At 34.9% G+C, this 20,061-nt stretch overlaps 1 protein-coding gene across 1 annotated transcript in view; it reads left to right on the top strand.

The window, feature by feature from the left end:
- Positions 1 to 20,061, top strand: part of LOC125673292 (uncharacterized) — a 64,430-nt gene that overhangs the window by 14,204 nt on the left and 30,165 nt on the right. The window contains exons 10-13 of the mRNA XM_048909823.2: positions 2,186 to 2,254; positions 3,034 to 3,135; positions 18,756 to 18,828; positions 19,453 to 19,518. Coding sequence (XP_048765780.1) covers positions 2,186 to 2,254; positions 3,034 to 3,135; positions 18,756 to 18,828; positions 19,453 to 19,518 — 310 coding nt within the window. The remainder of the gene's footprint in view (positions 1 to 2,185; positions 2,255 to 3,033; positions 3,136 to 18,755; positions 18,829 to 19,452; positions 19,519 to 20,061) is intronic.

Here is a 20,061-nt window from a genome sequence, read left to right as displayed (position 1 = left end):
GGTCAATGATTAATTTTATTTCATATTTTCATTAAAAAAAAGTGTATGTAACTTTCTACCAAAAGATAATTATGAAAATATAATTTGTTTTTAAAATATTGTAATAAAACATGCTTTTCCCATATACTTCAATGTTAAATTCTAGGTGAAATAAATCAGGCAGTAAACAAAATTTTGAAAATTCCTATGGTGGATTATTTTTATTTGATTAACCCTCCAAAATGATACCATGATTACAAATATTCCATCATACATTTATTAGATATGAAATATGGTTATTATACATTGAATACCTTAATATTCCTAGAGTAGAAGTTTAGGGCTTTATCGCAAAATGCGTATTGATATGTTAGAAGTGTTTGTGTATCAGTGAATTTTAAAATTTCATGCACACAAGTCATGAGCTCTGGAAAATGTTATACTTGGTACTCGGGTGACTGTTAAGGCCCATAGGCCTCTCGTTTTGGAAGGTGTTTATCCCAGCTGGTTAAAATTCCAGAAATACTGGTCATCAATGGACACTGACAGATTTTCTTCTCACATTCTTTATATCAGTTACATTTTTTCATAAGAAAATTTGACAACACACATTTTGATAAGTGAAAAATAAAATAAATTTACATACATGTATATTAATCAGACAACTTAAACTGCATACTGATATAATTATTGTCAGGTGTAAAGGTACATCAAGTTCTTATGCGGAGTGATGCATCACTAATTATCATTTATTATACTCCCATATTAAATACTCTTATTGGCTGAGAAATAATTTTTAAAAAATTCTTTTGTGAATAAAAGAAATGCTCTCTGGAGTGATATTATCTATAACAGCAGAAATCTTTTCTTGATATGTGGTTATATTTAAAAAAAAAAAAAAGGTAAATATCACATTCTCCAAATGACAGCTTGCAGTTGTTTTCAGTATGGTACTATTTGAGATCTAGTGCTGTTTAAAGTACTTCTGTATTTTGAATAGATATTAAAGATATCTACTGACAATCAGCATGGTGACAATAATATATATTCTAATAGACTAATCAAAATGAACAACACTTCTTGACTGTTACAGATGTTTTCTTATAATTTTTCTTCTTTAAAGTATCCCCCTCCTAGATTTTGCAAAATCAATGATTTATTTAGATTTATGCATGATAGGAAAATAAATTTTGTTGGAGTCTTTTCCAATGGTTATTGTTAAAAATTCTTGTTAACTATAAAATATTTCAAAAGTCATAAGTTATATATGAATAATCAGTGATATGTTTTAAATCCAAGGACAGTAGCTCTGTTTTTATTGATTTCTTTATCTAGTTCATTATGCATTAAATTTTCTTTTTTTTTTTTTACAGAAATTTTGAATAGTTTTGTAAAGAAACAGTTTCATGAAATTGTTATGAATACTATTATGTCATCATAACTAATTTTTATGAAATTTTGATAATGCTGATGAAGTAAAATGACAATTATCTGATATTGGTCTAGGATTTTGCATATGTATGTCTCACATCTTAAAAAGTGTGATGACATATATATATCTTATTTGATAATTTATTAGTTTTAAATAAATTGAAAAAAATACACATTTTAAACTTTTATCAGATGATAATGCAAGTATGAAGTTAGCAAAGGACATTCAGATGAAAATAGTACTACATGTAGGATCTCATTGCCATTTTTATGGGGTGACAATTTCCAATGTCGCCCTCAACTGCATGCAATATTTATATATTGCTCTTCTGTCAGTGATATTCAAATAGATGAATACATCATGGCATTGTAAATAGCAGTTAAAAGCAGGCCTCTTAATGTGCACATTACCTGAATATTTTATATGTATGGGGATTTGCCTATGAGTCCTTCACTGTAAATACAAGTCTAACACAGGCACGAGCCACCATAGGAAATCAGGAGAGTTAAATGAAACCCCCTCCCCTTGCCCCCCCCCCCCCCCACTACCTCCCCCATCACCACCACCACCATTTCATGGAGATTGCAAGAATCTTGGATACCACTACAGGAATATTAATGACAAATATTGATGAGATTAAGTGGTATTATAGAATGGATTTTCAAAGTTTCAGATAAGTAGATATGATACATGTAACACATAGAAATCAATAAAGTGTTGAAATCTTGTTTAGCTGTTAACTTGTATGATATCATCTTTTTATTATTTTCTCAGACTCTGGTGACGTTCGTCAATAAACAGTTGATGAAAATCAATTTAGAGGTTGCGGATATTGAATCTCAGGTAAGAAAATTAAAGAAATTCAGCTGATAGTAATCAGCATTACTGATGACGTAAATATATTTTTAATTATGAAATCAACATGATACATTATGTGGATTGGGCGGCAGACATTGCGTATATTAACCCTCTCCTTAAATTTCTCTCAGGTAAAAGGAAAATTCATATAAACAAAGACTATTTAGTTTTCATAAGAACACTTGATCCAAGATTTAATTCTTGGTTATACTGTCAAAGAAGATCTTTATGTATGTTGCTTTATGTATGTTACATCAGATAACACAATCTAGATGCCAGAATGTCCAGCTAGACTGCACAGTAAAGGGAGTTATCAAATAAGGATACTTTGATTTAAAGCAAGCATTCCACGTGATACTCATCTCTGAGAATGATACAAGGAAAAGTCCAGACAAAATATGGATTGATTTATTTCAGAATATCATTTGCTTGTTCCTCCTTGCTCTGGTGATAAGATACATGTTTTATTTTTTAATGTGAAGCACTCTATCTGTCCTGAAAAGCTCCTGAGGCTCAGGAAATTAATAGGAGTGGGCTTTTATGGAAAGTGAATGAATATTGAAAGCTATGAAAGAAAGCTCGTCAGCACAAATGAATACAGAATGTTATTCTACAAATAATGCATCATCATGCAATGCAGGGAAATTTTTTTTTTTGAGATATGAATTTGAACTACAGCAAAAGACTGATAACACTATCATTTTATGTTTATCTGAATCTGTTCAGTGTGTGAAGGGAGGTAACTCTGTTGTCCTTGTTTTCAGTTCCATGACGGAGTACACCTGGTTTTGTTGATGGGGCTCCTAGAGGGGTATTTCGTTCCTCTGTATGACTTTCACCTCACGCCTGTAGACTTTGATCAAAAGGTAAGGGTCACTTGAGGTCAGTCACTGGTCATTTTATTGGAGTAAGTGTACCGAGATGTTACAAGAGAAAGTAAATCATTGACAGCATATACATTTAAAGTTCATTACACAGATTAAAAAAAAGTTTACTTAAATTTCTTGTAAATTGCCAATTTCAATATGCTAAAGGAAAAATTCATAGAAAAATTCAATTCCTAATTTCAATAAGAACACTTAATCCAAGGCGGCTAAATTCTTTATTACTGTCGCGGAACATCTTTATAAACAGTGGAATAAATTTTTGTGGATATTTTTAGATTTCACAATTTCGTTGAGGTATAGTTATATCGATATTGTTTCTTTACTTTAAAACATTAGATAGATTGTATATATCATTGTGGTTTAAAAATTCTTGGTGTACGGGTACCCTAGAAATTGAAAAAAAATTAATTGAACACACACCACCCCCCAACTACCACCTCCCACCCCCAAATTCTAATGATTCTACAGTATAATTTCATTATTTGACATGTGTTCACAGTAAAAGGAGTGTATTGAATAATATACTGCGATTTATAGTACATCTTGCAGAATTTAGATCCAGATCAGAATGAAACTCATAATCTGTCGAATAGAGTGTGTTGCTAACCCCTTCACTGATACAGAATTCAGACCAAGTCAAGTTCTTATACTCTATGATATGATGTTTTTTGCTGAACCCATTATACCCTCAGTACTAAATCTTATTGGGGTTCAGTGTTGAACCCTTTATGTCTCAGTACTAAATCTTACCTGGGTTCAGTGTTGTTGAACCCTCTATGCACTCTGTACTAAATTCTACCTTGTTGTTGAACCCTCAATGTCTCTACTCAATCTTACCTGGGCTCAGTGTTGTTGAACCCTCTATGCACTCTGTACTAAATCCTACCTTGTTGTTGAGCCCTCTATGTCTCAGTACTAAATCTTACCTTGGCTCAGTGTTGCTGAACCCTCCATGTGTCAGTACTAAATCTTACCTGGGTTCGGTGTTGTTGAACCCTCTATACCCTCAGTATTAAATCTTACCGGGCTCAGTGTTGTTGAACCCTCTATGCCCTCAGTACTAAATCTTACCTGGGTTCAGGTTACTAGCACTTCCCTTGTAGGACTTAATACCTCACATTTCTATGGAATCCTGATGTCACAAAGTATTTAGTATCTTAAAACCACCTAAAGCTAAACAAATCTAAAGGTGTTTTTTTTTTTACTTAATAATCCCAGAATCTACGAAAATAAAATAATTATATTTTTAAGTTGGAATAAATTGATTTTCAGTCATTTGCTAGTAGTTAACATGGTTTGATAGTGCTGAGCATGTGTGTGTATAGGTTTGATACTGAAGAGCGCGAGATGGACGAATTCGCTGAAAAAGTTTATAAACAAGTGATATCATATATACTTGGTATATTTATAATACGATACTCAGAATTACAGCTGGGTCCGTAAACACGCCAGTATTGTGTTAATGTGGGCGATGTTTACAAAACTCTCTGACACTGTAAACCAGGAATCCATCTTTGATTGGCATGTCCTGTTTTTAGACAAGTTTGTTGTACATGATGAATTATTACTAAAATGCACTCTTAAACGAGAAATTTGATGACAGTTTTGACAGGTGTGTTTCAACAATTTCCCCCTGGGAGCCCCTATCTTTAGTTTCCATAAGATATTCATTACTATCGAATCACAGCAGAATCACGGAAGAAAATTTAAATAAAAAAAAAAACCCATCATTTATCAGCATCTAACATGAAAAAAAACCTGCTAATTTGCTTTAAGCTGTTTGGAATAACTAAACTGATTCTATAATCTTTATATTTGTGTATATTATTAGAAACAGACTAACTTTATCAACAGCAAGTGCCTCATGGGCGAAAAGAAAATCAGCTTCATAAAATTCAGATTGTTAGAAATGTTACGTATAAATGTCGTATTTTGATGGATGAGAAATTTACGAGGTTTTTTTTAAACAATGGTCAGAAGCATAGCATGCACTTTTACAGATTCATCATGTGACTACAGACTCTGGTCATGGTTGGCTGAGTTACAGGTGTGTTGGGACTGTCACCTGTCCTCCAATCAGTCACCTGTGACCAGGTGTGTTTTCTTCTGTATCCTGAATTCAGTTTCAGAAATGTATAGTTTGTTCTGGAACATGAGATGTGATATGTTTTAGTAAAACCGGTGTAGAATTATGTTATCAGCACTGGGTTCTAGTCATCATTCCGACACGGATGTTCGCCATATGTGCTTGAATTTTCTTCAGTTTCAAAACATGGAGCCACATCACTTGTGTTTGTTTACAGTTGTCTATTTTAACACTAAACCAAGTCTTGGGTACTTTGATTATCAGGAACTATATTTTTCAATTGAAATCAACAGCATAGTAAAATATAACTTTCGTGTCCTCTTTTGAAAATTTGAGAGTACTGACTTTTACCTCCAGGCCCCGCTGTCACCAACATCCTTCAACTTTGAGGTTTTTAATTTCACCCTCAAGTCACCATCACCACATAAATTTGAGGTTTCCTCTTGTGATAATATTAAGAAATCCTCAAATATTCAAGGATAGCTTCATAGCAACGTTAAAGTCTAAAGTTGAAAATTGAGTTTGAGGTAGAGGAAATTTTGGTGGTGGCAGGGTGCTAAGTCACAGCAAGTAAAGATATTAAAAACTACATATTATACTTTGGAATAAGTCATCACTGGCAGAAGTAACGGAGTATAAAGTTGTATGATAATTTGAATTTGCTAATTCTCGTGAGGCCATTTTAGATGCCCAACCCTAAATCTTTTCTGCAGGAAAAATTTGAGAAAATAAATTAATCTTTCTTATAATTATGTTCTGATACCCCTTCATAAGTTTTATGTCATTAAGCACCTTATGAAAGCAGCGTTACTGCATGAAAAAGGTCCAAAAACTATAAGCAGTAGTAGTGTGACAGAATGCTCAATGTGATACAGCCTAACTTTATTACTGGGAATTTGGTCTGCTTCATATGTTTACTGGCTCCGTTCTACAAACAGACTGAAATAGGTTCGTACACGGTGTTTATATACAATGTCGAAAAAATATAGTTAATACACCACAGGTATATATACAAGTGATGTCTGCTATAATGGAATTTCAAGGTCCTCTGATATTAAAAAAAAAAAAGATGACCTTGAGCTAACCTTGACACAAAAACGATAAACCATGTGAATTCATGTGGACCCAGCCAGATGTTTGTTTGTCGGTATTTCTGTCTGATAAAGTCCAAAGACAATGACACTATGTCTGAACAGGTGCAGCATAGGGATGGTGGAGATTATACATTTTAAGAGGTGGATCCAAAGGGGAGACATGGTCTAGATTTGGCACAAGTGTAATGAGATTTAAACACAATTTGCTAAAACTAATCAGTGGTGGTTTAGCTAAAATATGCATCGAATTGGTCTAGAGAGGTGTTCGAAGTAGCAAAACTACCTGCTCCTTTTGTGTGTGTGTGGGGGGGGGGGGGTCACCTGAGCTATGTTTTATATGTAATGAACCTGACTAGGAGGTAGATGTTAAGCACAGGTAACTTTTCTCACCTGGTCTGATAGAATCAATATACTGACACCCTTGTCCAGACCAACAACCCTGCATGGACACTAATAGATTTATAACTCTCACCAACAACCCTGGACACTAATAGATTTAGAACTCTCACCAACAACCCTGGACACTAATAGGTGGCCATCTGGAACAATGCAGTTTTGGGTACATTCATCACTTACAAAACCTGGTCCCCATTCCACAGTAACTGTTTTGAGGTGATACTTATGTCTTTGTGGTGACATAATAATTTGTTTTAGTAACAAACTGTGTTCAATCAAAGTGGTTTATCTAGTGATGTTACAACATAAATGTTCTCCACTCTGAAGTGTTTGTATATGATCAAACACTAATTTTTATGAGGTGTCAGAGGACCAAACTAAGATCAAACACTAATTCTATGAGGTGTCTGTGAGGACCACACTTATATCAAACACTAATATTCTATGAGGTCTCTGTGAGGACCACACTCAGATCAAACACTAATATTCTATGAGATGTCTCTGTGAGGATCACACTAAGATCAAACACTAATTCTATGAGATGTCTGTGAGGACCACACTTAGATCAAACACTAATTCTATGAGGTGTCTCTGTGAGGACCACACAAGATCAAACACTAATTCTATGAGGTGTCTCTGTGAGGACCACACTAAGATCAAACACCATGAGGGGTCTCTGTGGGGACCACACTTAGATCAAACACTAATTCTATGAGGTGTCTGTGAGGACCACACTAAAATCAAACACTAATTCTATGAGGTCTCTGTGAGGACCACACTTAGATCAAATGCTAATTCTATGCGATGTCTCTGTGAGGATCACACTCAGATGAAACACTAATTCTATGAGATGTCTCTGTGAGGACCACACTTAGATCAAACACTAATTCTATGAGGTGTCTGTGAGGACCACACTCAGATCAAACACTAATTCTATGAGGTCTCTGTGAGGACCACACTTAGATCAAACGCTAATTCTATGAGATGTCTCTGTGAGGATCACACTCAGATGAAACACTAATTCTATGAGATGTCTCTGTGAGGACCACACTAAGATCAAACACTAATTCTATGAGGTGTCTCTGTGAGGACCACACTAAGATCAAACACCATGAGGGGTCTCTGTGGGGACCACACTTAGATCAAACACTAATTTTATGAGGTGTCTGTGAGAACCACACTAAAATCAAACACTAATACTGTGAGGACCACACTTAGATCAAACACTAATTCTATGAGATGTCTCTGTGAGGATCACACTCAGATCAAACACTAATTCTATGAGGTCTCTGTGAGGACCACACTTAGATCAAACACTAATTCTATGAGGTGTCTGTGAGGACCACACTTAGATCAAACACTAATATCCTATGAGGTGCCTATGAGGCCACAGTAACATTCTATGAGGTGTTTATATCATTCTCCAGTCTGATGTCCAGGGTTTGTGGATATTATAATGAATCTCTTGAGAATGTTAATGTAATCACCCTGATGGAGCACTTTCCATTCATTATTTAAGCATCAGTTACCTTCAACAGACAAATGAAGACAAATATCATTGCTATAGAAGTTTTTGTAGGGGGAGGGCTTCACTTGTTGACCTTGTAGTGAAGAATTGTGACCAGCGTTACGTTGAGGCGACAATGGATGCCCAGCATTAAATGAATCTTGTGTGAATTACATGAATTATGTAGCCTAATTTTTCAGCAGAAAGTTACTCTAATCTGAAAGGAGATTGATAAGTACATGGGTTATAAAAATTAATTACGAATATACTCTCCACATTACCAAAACCATGCATTCCCCACTGTTTTTGTTCAGCTAAACAAAAATCTGCAATTTTAAGGCTGTTTAGCCTGAGAAAATATGGGCTACTTGATGCATCAATCCTGATCAAATTTAGGTAGGATATGTGCAATACTTGGGGCCCATGATTTCTGTTTTAAAAAATAGCCCAAAAAGTTGATATTTATGTACTTTTAAAGGAAAATGTCAAATAAAAAGAAAGAAAAACTTGTTGATATCATATTTGACAAATGAAATCAGTTTGAGGGGGGGGGGGTCTAATTAATCGAGAGAGAGTATTTTTGAGATAGAATTAAGGGTGGAGTACTGGCTGTTGTTTCACCTAGTTCTCTGCATGTTTGTTTCCTCAATGTGTAGTCAGTGCGATTACCCATTAAACGTAAATAACCACTTCTACAGTATCAGCGAATAAAGTGGAGGGGCATTACAATGACGAACGAAGTGTTTACTCTTAAACAACCTCAGACGGAATTTATTTTTAAAATGCATCTAAATTGCTTAGTGTTGTGATGTGCATTAGGGACTTTTTGTTTTAGGCAGTTTAAATAAATTCTGGAATGTTTAACTGTTTTAGGAAAAGATGTATGTATCTAGTGATTTGAGGCATTAACCACATTATGATACTAACCAGACACCAAGGTCAAGGTCATGAATGCCAAACTTTGCTCTCTAAGAAATTGAAATTGTTGTGAAGACTCTGTCAGGGTAATATCATTACTTGCTAAAAGCAAACTTTTTTTAAAATGATGAAAATGAAAACTAATTTTATGTTTTTATAAGTAAAATGAATACGATTTACTGCATGGAATGTAATTTATACTTTTGATTTCTCTATTAAGTCTAAAAACAGGAGGGAAAATTTATCTAGGGGTAATATATTTCAACTTTTGAACATCATAGAAAATTAACAAGTTCATATTTTTATTTTTATTTTTTAGGAATTTTATATTTGTACTTAAATTTCAACCAAACTAATCCAAAAAAAAAATGTATGAACCCATGCATCCATTCTTTTATTTGCATGAAGTGTCCTTCAGGTGTTGAGATCAGATTATTCTTATTAGGTTGAGGAATGGTTGATACAGCTTTCTTGTTTTTTAGCGACATATTTTAGAAAATAATTAGAAGTGAAAACACCAGATTTTGTTGGGGTAGAGACAGTAGAACTTAAGGGAACCATATGACCTTTACAACTTCAAAAAAAGGAGAGAGAGAGAAAGCTGCAATCTGAAAATTAACTTCTAGTACAGAGCAAATTTTTGTTTTGTTTTGAAAAACTGAGAAAATTAGAGGTAATGTTTTTACAGTAAATTGATGATGACGTATGGGCCCCTTTTTTAGCCGTGTTTCTTCGGTAACATAATGAAACCACTTTGTGTACTTTTAATTGTATTTCGGGTAATCCTCCTTCTGATCGAGGACGGAATTAAAAAGCAATAAAAACAGTGAATGAAGGCATTTATTATAGATTTCTGTTATTTTACGGATTTCTGATCCCTGACACAAGATAAGGAGGTGTGTGTCTTAGGGTCCAGGCTGTCGGGCGTAAAACTGGGTCAGGAACAGCGAAGAACTCATTATCTTCAATGGCTCGGTGCATTCAAATAAAACGGGGAGACTTGTTTTAAGTGTATAATGGAGATTTTCACACCGGAAAGAATGAGAATGTCCGAAGATATCATCTCTCAGACTGCATTAAGTCCTATTGTGGTGAAGGTTTAATCATTCGTTTTAATATCGCTGTTTATGGAATATTGCATTTTATCTGACTAATTCAGGACTATAGACATGCTGTGTTGATAATATCTGAATGAATAAATAGAAACATCAGGGTTTTAACTTAATTACTAATATAGTGATCAGTCTTTTAAGTTTTTATATTTTTGTACTTCATACAGTATATATTACTCTGGGGTCTTGATATTTAGGTTTAGATCATCAATATATTTTGTTTTAATACATCATCTGTTCGATATCTTTACATGAAACTATTAACACATCAGCTTTCTATTTCATTTCATGATAAAAAGTTTTCTGTGTATTCAACGCATTGCCTCTGTCATTTTTTCTGAATTGTGTAATTATTATGACATGGATCGCCATTTCCGTATCAAACACAAAGCCTGTCTATGATCTTAGCCCTCAATATTGACAAGCAGCCAAAGGCCAGGGCTCTTTAGTACAAACTAATCTTTTAAATTACAATATTATTCCGTAAATAATGTAACAAAAGTTATGTACTGCCAAAACATTTGAAGTTGAAGAAAAAATGAATTTTAGGAAGAATATGATTTATGTGTTGGCTGTGCTGCATCTTTCAGTAAAGTGGAGCAGTAATTGCTTTGCAAAATGTCACTATGTGGGTGAGAAGGTGATCAGCTGGCCGACTGTAAAATACCTGTAGAGCCCTTTGCTTGACAATCATGAAACCTATTAACCATTGGATGGCTCGATCTTACTGATTCTCAGGTCAAAAGGTCAAAGGGCACCTGACTAGCAAGGCAGATGTCATGGCCATTAGGGAACATATAGCTTTTTCATACATTTCATGTACACGTAAGTTTAAAGCATGTAATTTTCATTTGAACATGCCAGCTAAAAAGTATACTAATATCATACTTAACAGACTATTTAAATTATGGTATACTACCATTAATAGATGCTTCCCTGATTTAGATGTGTAGTCAAATACACTTGAATTGAATTTAAACAACACAGTATTTCAGAACAGAATGATGTAACCAACCCTGGCCTATGTAAAGAGAAGCGTAACTGTGGAACGGCTATAAAAACAGGCCTCTGTAGGTGTTTATTCTATGGATATAATTTTGACACAGTTTTTTTTTTTACACTTTGCAGTATATCCGTATTAATGTTTTGTTTAATTTAATGATAATACATTTGTTGACAGAGCTTTCCAATTTTGAATAGTTTTAAAACTAAAATTGGATTTTGTTTGAAGTTTGCATTTGTTCAATGTTTATTCAAGGTGTGCTTGAAAGGATCTTGCTAAAAAGTGCCATTTTTAAGAGAGAGAAGAGAGAGAGAGAAAGAGAGAGAGAGAGAATTTTCTTATCATACCTGGTGCTAAATAAGTGTTCAATATCAATATTAAAATGAAGCAGTTGTGGAATGAGAGTGGCTGTGGTGCATGCTAGCAGTTACTGTTTGAATATTTGTGCAGGCCTTCTCCGTAATTACTTTTCTGATCTTGTCTGTAAATCAATAGAAAACAGGTGTCTTGTATATACAGGAGATGGCACATGCAAAATTATGAATCAAATCGAGTGGTAGGCCCTATGACTGAGAAGTGAGGTCCTTAGAAACGGAATCACTCGGTGACGATGGCCCGTCACAATAGTGTAGACCATCAATAAATCAGAAAGGAATCAATTCATGTTAATCATGTGACCTGGAGGAGCCAGTCGTGAAGAGATCTCACTGTCACCATGTTATTTCTCTCTAGTCTGGGAACCATCAGGAAATGGTGTTCTGTACAAATAAGAAGGGGAGGGGGTGAGAACTTCATGCATAAGTTTGTCAGGGCGCTCTATGTAGCTGGGGGGTTGGCTCTTGGAATGAAGAATTTGTCTTAAAAGTTAGCAGTCTGACTGAAACCCAAAATTGATATGAACTATTTAATTCATGGAAACAGAAAATGTTGATATTTATAAGATTGACATTAGATTGGGAGTCCTAAACCAGCATCCTTAAAGAGCTAGGTTTTACTCAAATGCAGGTACATCTTTTTTTTTCAACACCAAATTTCAATAAAAATGAGGAAGTTTGAGACATTGACTTGATCACCTAAGCATGCACAAGATTTCAGAACCAGGTGTCTTATACATCCACACTGTTTGACTGTCAGTGCATGACCAAATTACAATGGAAAAAAAAATTCTCTGTTTAGGTTTAAAGAGGGGTGACATCACATAGGAGACGGTCATTAATTGTAAAAGTGCCACAAACCTCTCGACAATACGTATTATTTACACAACAGTAATGCAGGGCTGTGCTGAGCGTTATATAATGCCTTACTTTATAAATTTGTCATTGAACTTGTGTGTTAAAGTACTAATCACTTAAAAAGCTTGAAATTCCTTATAATTTGCTGAGTAGGTATGCATATAAGTGTTTACAAGATGTTGTTGCAAGAGTGGTTTTCCGCCCGCCGGAACAGGGAACAGTTCTGTGGAACGTTTTACTCAGCGAAATTTCCTGTCCCGCAGTATAGAGCTGGGATGTTCCGCGGAGTGAGTGATGATGTCATTTGACTACCATGCAGAAGTCGGGCTTTTTCGGGGTGCTTATAAAGAGTTGTGTGTTTGGAGTTAGTGCATCCTGCTTTTTGAAGTCATTGACTTCCTCACGAATAAGAATTGGTATCCAAGTGAACTGCCACAGATTTTTTAGAAGTTATATATTTTAAGAATTTATTAGTATGATTAGAAGTGCAAGTTTGATCAATGTGTTAAAAATCTATGGAGGAAAAGGATTACAAGTAGCTGGTTATAATGACCTGAAAGGTTGATGATTTTGTTTCACATTTCAAGGTTGTATAGAGGCATCAAGGTCACAGAGATGCCAAGAGAAGATAACTGCATTAAAAAACTCACAGCTCACTGGAATTCATACTCCTTCAGTGCAAAAAAACTCTGGTCTTCATCTTTGTTACAGTCTTAGAACTTTTTTTCTGAAGGTGTAGGAGCCATTTTGTTTTTAAAAAAAATTAATTGGTGAGATACAGAAAAAAGGCAGTTCTCACTACACTCTTACTGGTAGATTTTGGATTTTTAAAAAATGATTTTTCTTAATTTCTGAGGGTCTTTACTCTCTTAGATTTTGGTTTGTTTTGGGGTTTTTTAAAAATTATTTTTGTTTTTACTGCTGAAATACAGATGAAAACACTGTTGTCATTACTCTCTTAGAACTGTTTCTCTGATGATTAAAGCCTGTTGTCATTATATGAGTTGGAGGGGGCTCCTTAACAGATTATATACAATTAGCAGTGTTATTGAGGAACAACAGCCAGCCATTTCTACAGGTCTCCATTAAGAGCTTTGTGCTGTACAATAACAGGCATTCATTTCTTTTGCCTCAAGAGCTTCTGGTTTTTTAATACTTATTTACATGTCATTGTTATATACTAGTATCTCATGATGCATCAGTCTGAATAAAGGAAAAACTTTTTTGAGCACTGGCTATCTGGGCCTCTATACGTATTTGAACTGTTTACTGGTCCAAATCATATGCACAAAATATTACTTTTTTCAGTTTGAGAACATTGAAGAGCGAGTTCAAGTGAACTATAGGTTTACTCAAAACTAGTTCAAGTGTGATAGAAGCACTATATATTTACCATGAATTCTGATTACAATCACCGCTACCTTTAAATATATGGTGTAAGTAATTTAAACAGAAAGTCAGTGATATTGATGAAAAGTACAGGCCTGGTGGCCTTGTATATGTAATTTATTTTTTTTTTACAAGTGCCCCCCCTCATTTTATTGGACTTGGTCTTCAGACCACTGGCTAATTCAAAGACTGATATTAAGTTACTATAAGAAATTTTGTTTGTCGTGGGAAATTGCTACAAAATCTGACAAGTGGACAGGCACCCTTACAGAAATGAGATGTACCTGAAAGGTACCCAAAATGTATTTGTAAGGTACCCGAAGCAACTTTTTCCCTGAAAAAGGTACCCAAAAAGCTATGCATAGCTTACATCTCGAAAGAGAATAATTGCTGGAGGGAGGGAGAGAGAGAAAGACAGAGAGAAAGAAAATAAGAGTAAAATCCTAATGCATGCATGTCTCTTGTTTTCAAAATCAGTGGTGTTCTTGGATCTAAAACAGATAATTATGGGAAACCATTACACTAGTATGTGAATGGACTTGGTGTTTTGGCAGTCTATATTAAGGAATACACTGTGTCACTGCATTACAAAGGACTTTCATTAATGTTTCAGAATCTAGCCAAAAACTTCCCCTGAACATGCTGAATTGGTGAATAGCTATTTAGTGTTTTGAGAGTCGCTGCTATCATGTCATTTTAACACCTGAAATGAAGTGTGTAATAAGATCGTTTATCCACTTCAAGCTTTGCTTCAGTGGTTTTCAGCAGGAATTGCTGTATATGTAACCGTGACACCCAGCTATTGACCTACATTAGGGGAACTGCCCAATCATGGTTAGGTGGACTTCACAAAGACCTTGGAAGTCAGATGTGAAATCTTCAGGAGTTTAAAAAAAAAAGATGCATATATAGTTTGATGTAGTTCCTTAAGCTGGGCGTGGATGATCTCATCTTGAACACTAAACAACGGTAGGCACCGTGACAGCTCACCAAATACCGTGTACAGAATTATGTAATAGTTTGTGCACTGTTTCTTCTTTGAAGTTTTGTATTTGTTCCTTGGGCCCCATTATCTGATCAACTTTGTCGAAACCCGGAAATGACTCACTAAGGAACAAAACTTAGGGAAACCTTTGTGTAGGGCTCCCAGCTCACTGATAAGACTGCCCAAATCTCCAAAAATCGGTTTTGACCTCCTGACCTCTGATTCAGTGTACTTCATTGATCAATCCAAATTTCGTATGATAGATTTGAACATGTCATTGAGATTTATTACTGTTATTAAAATTTTACGTTTTAGTTTGCACATATTGACAAATATAGACCAAAATGGAAGAATAAATATTTCTGGGAGACTTTCATACCACCGACTAACTCGCACATATATAAATAGTCCAGTTGTGTTGAAATAGCAATCACTGAAAACGTCTAAAGTCCCCTAAGTCTGAGGACTGATTAGTTTGACAAAATTTCTAAACTGTAGCATTTCGTGCAGTCATTTAAAGAAAATTAGAAAGGGGGTGTGTTTATCGATCATAATGAAGTCGGTTTCTCTGACAAACATGGAGAGTGAGAAAACAACTGATGCAATTCGTGGAATTAATTCATGTTTTATTTTATTGTTGTATAGGACCATGCTAACTTTTATAAAATGATCAGGTAACATATGAGTGAATGGAGAGTGGAAGGGGGGGGGGTATAGGGACAGTGTAACATATGGTGTGAAATGCGCTTTTGCTGAATGTGCTCACATAAAAAATCTACATCAGACTTAAATCACTGGCTGATGTTTTGACCTTACATACAACATGAAGAAAGGCATGTCAAACAAAGGCTGATTCCCTGTATTTACTCAAGCTGACAGATAATGCATGGATCTATTACCCCAGCAAGAAAGTCAAGAGAAAATTTAGGGTCTATCCTGTACATTGTGGGTTTGGCCGAGGTGGCCAAGCTTGTCCGAACAAAGACCTACCTTAATGATATTGGGAATTAAGGTAGAGCTGGAGAGATGTTACGGTATAGGTCTGAGAGAAGTGGGCTGACACTCTCTAACAATAATCTGTCACGGTGGTTAATTCAATCAATAGGAGGGGAGGGGGGCTGATGATGAATGTTGCTATGTAGAAATGGTACATAAAATCAAGTACAAAGATCTGATTCATCCTTGATCTATCACAGTTCATTACATCACCCCTCCTTATCCCCCTCCTGTCAAACACACAGATGATCATGATGGATGGAATTAATGTAAGAAAAGAGGGTACATGCACTGATCTCTTTTTCTTGTTGCCATAGAAACCCTCCATGGGGCTGGGTCATGTGATACATGAAATCTACATGGTGATAGTACAGAATTGTCTCGGTCTGGAGGGGGGGGGGGGGGGGGGGGGGGCATCAGGACCCATGTGTCTGAAGTGAAGAGACCCTTTTAAGTATCAAACTTAGGACTTGGATTTAATTACATCATGTTCTTGGTTGTGATGTATGTACATAAGCTAGAATAGGTTCATCTGTTATTTTAATGATACGACCTGAAACCAGATCTTTATACAGTAACACCCACTAATGAAAGGTTAGTGTGACCTTGGAAAAGAATAAAAATTTGACTTTGACCTTGATTAATTTACATACATGTATTGACTTATATGCTCTTTAACGTCATACAAGGAACTACAAATTACATTCACTAGAAACATAGATTTAGATTTCTATCTAAAGCAAAAGAAATGAATTTGACAAATGAGAGTGGAAATTGGGGTTCATGTAAGTGATTTACATTGGAAATGTTTGGTATTTCCCACAGTAAAATAATTTACTTTGGAAATGTTTGGTAGTTCCCATGATATGAATAATTTACATTGGAAATGTTTGGTATTTCCCATGATATAAATAATTTAATATATTGGTCAATGGAAATGTTTGGTAGTTCCCATGATATAAATAATTTACATTGGAAATGTTTGGTATTTCTCATGATATAAATAATTTACATTGGAAATGTTCGGTATTTTCCATGATATAAATAATTTATATTGGAAATGTTCGGTATTTTCCATGATATGAATAATTTACATTGGAAATGTTTGGTATTTCCCACGGTATGAATAACTTACATTGGAAATGTTAATGGTATTTCCCACATATGTGGTGTAGTAGTTTGTTATCATTACTGTTACAATGTCTACGATTTTCTGTCGAATAGGCAGAACTTGACAAATTGATCTTGATAGGTGAAATTTTTCATAAGGGTCCTTCTTTTTTGCTTGTATCTGGAGGATTATGTCAGACAGGTGCTTTAAATGACTTTGTTTTCAAACTCCAGAGCAAATTCATGCTTCAGAATTTAGTGTCACGGTGGGGAATATCAACCAGGCTGTCAAAAAGTGCATCAATTTACTAAAACTCGAAATCTGAAAAAGTTTATAGAGCCCCACCTAGTGAGAGCAATAAATGTGAAAATCGTGTATTATGTAATAAGCAGCGTTTGTTTACGTATTTCCATCGTCAGTTGTTAATTTTGCACTTTTATCTGTAAGGCTGCGGCTGTTTGTGCCTGTGTCGGAAGATTCTGGAAAACAAACTGGAGGGGAGATTGAATAAGAACAACAAAAACTTTGTTTACAATTGTATATAATTCTTTGTTTTTCTGGTAATTAAGGACACTGTTTTGTCACATTCAGTGCTAAGACAATAAATAAGCGAACTAAATATCATTTCGAATCTAGAGAACTTTGTGCGCAAACAATTCTATACTATTTTTTATAGCACTTAAATGTCGAGATAGAGATAAAATCTAGTAAAAATAGAAATTATTGAATAAGGATTAATTTTCTTATGTGATACATGTAATGAAAAATTTTTGCATGGGAATTTTTACACCAATATATGACACGGAAGAACTGTGATTTCATTGCGTAGATGACACGAGTCATCAAAAAGTATTATTTATTCAGGTAAAAGTACTTCCAAGATTTACTTAGACCTTAATTACATCAAATGTCACTGTGTTAAGAAGTCCAATATTCCTACCTGTCATATATTAACTTAAGTATACAGTTTATAACTTTAGAAATCCAAATTAATTAAGCTTTAAAGGTATTTTGACTTCACCACTGTAAATTTATATTTTCTAACTGATATAAATTATAAACTTCAACAATTTTTTTTTTTGTAATTCATTATTTTGCTTTAGGATGCATGCTCTATTAAAAAAAATAAGACTGAATGTATATAATGTCCCATTTCATTAATAATTCATAGGGCACAATGTCATCCATGTTGCTTAAAATTCAATCTGAGAAGGCATTTCATATTTAATGTGGAGAGGTTTTAAATCTTGTATTTGTCAGGTAGTCGAGGGCTGGTGTATGATAGAAGTGCATCAGAATATGCCCAACACAGCCGCCTTTTGTTAGGAATAACAAATCCATACAGGCAAAATTTACATAATTTAGTTATTACCTAACCATGAAGCTTCATTCATGAAAGCTTTCACATTGGGTCAAAAAATAAAAAAAAGACATTTAAACTGGATGACTTTCTGAATCATTGACTATATGTCTATTTTACGACTTTTCTCTGTGGAGCGGAATAAGGGATTATAACGGGCTCTGTTCATTGATAATTTATCGCCCAGCACAAGACAATAACCGCGGCACATTAAAGGTACTTTATGCCCTCCCCACCATTCTCCGTACCTTCTCTCTGTGGAGGAAGAGCAAGCTTTCTCAGGCTCTGACATAGTTTATGAGGGAATCCCCAAAGTTTTTATGCCCATGCATAGATTTTTATGATGATTCTGTTGCCTCTGTGTGATTGGTTCATGAATTTCTACATTTCTCTACTGTCTTTTCTTGCAGGTCCATAATGTGAATTTTGCCTTCGAGTTGATGCAGGACGCTGGACTGGCCAAGCCGAAAGCCAGGCCCGAAGGTACTGGTCTTTTCAATGTTCAGACCAAATAAACAATCATTGAGGACAATAGCAAATCCCCCCCCCCTCCCCCACACACTGAAACTGTTTGATTGGGCTTCACTTTAGGAATAGTTGCCATCTTAAGGATGATATACATGTCATTGTTCATCCTCACATCAATCCTTACAAATTATTTTTGTATAAAAAGTAATCAGATATATGTATAGCTCAATCAGATAAAGCAAAAACTAGTCAAGAAGAGATGGATATCTATAGTGTTACAAAATAAAAGTTCAACAAATCTTTCATAATAAAACAGTGAGTGGGTGAAGATGGGGGCCCTGGTACCAGTTTATGGGAGCTGTGAATGATTAGAGTTTTTGATAACCAGCCTCCTAAGGAAAGATCTTGCAGTGATTGATAGAAAGCACTTTACTGTTCAAATGAATAATAAAAAACAAAAGATGGGAAGGATTTGATAGATCAGTCATTAAATTGTAATGGGGGTGAAATGTTGTCTGCAGTAAATACCACCTTATCGTGTTTATTTGGATGGGGATTTTTATATATCAGTACACATCAAGATTCTGGCTTTAGCTACTTATTGATATATTGTTTTTTAAAATAACAATTTTGTTGCAGATGTTGTCAACCAGGATTTGAAGTCTACCCTTAGAGTTCTGTACAACATATTCACCAAGTACAAAGGTCAAGGTCTGTAACCATGGAAACAATGTAACCAAAGACAATCAGGATGCCAAGAATACTCACTCATGATACATGTACCGTTGGTTGGCTGTTTAAACACGGAATGGAGAATTTGGGAGGTTTAGTGACAAAACTGAATAGGCGCCGAGTTTTCAATATGTAAATCATTCGAGTTCAGCTGTTGGGAGAAGTTTTGAATTTTTAATCTGTGTGCAGGTGGGGCCATGTGATTTTGAAACCAATCAGCCAAAAAGGACAGGAATGTTACTACATGAAATGAGAGGCCTCCGAAACAAAATAAAACAATAGGTTACACGAAAGATACATATTGGGTATATTGAGGGTGTGACATTTAAGTATAGAGTACGATATCTGTTTTTCAATATGAAAGTAAATTGTCTTTTAACAGATGAATGAAAAATTATTGTCTGTGATACCAAATTTCCAAAAAACAAACAATTGTAAGATAATGTAATGTATGAAATTTTATTAGGTGAATTATTTATTTTACGATGAGAACCTGCTCTGGTTGGTTTAGGATTT

Source organism: Ostrea edulis, chromosome 3 (genome assembly GCF_947568905.1).
Source record: "Ostrea edulis chromosome 3, xbOstEdul1.1, whole genome shotgun sequence".
Taxonomy (NCBI): Eukaryota; Metazoa; Mollusca; class Bivalvia; order Ostreida; family Ostreidae; genus Ostrea; species Ostrea edulis.
This window is presented reverse-complemented; position numbering and strand designations above follow the sequence as displayed.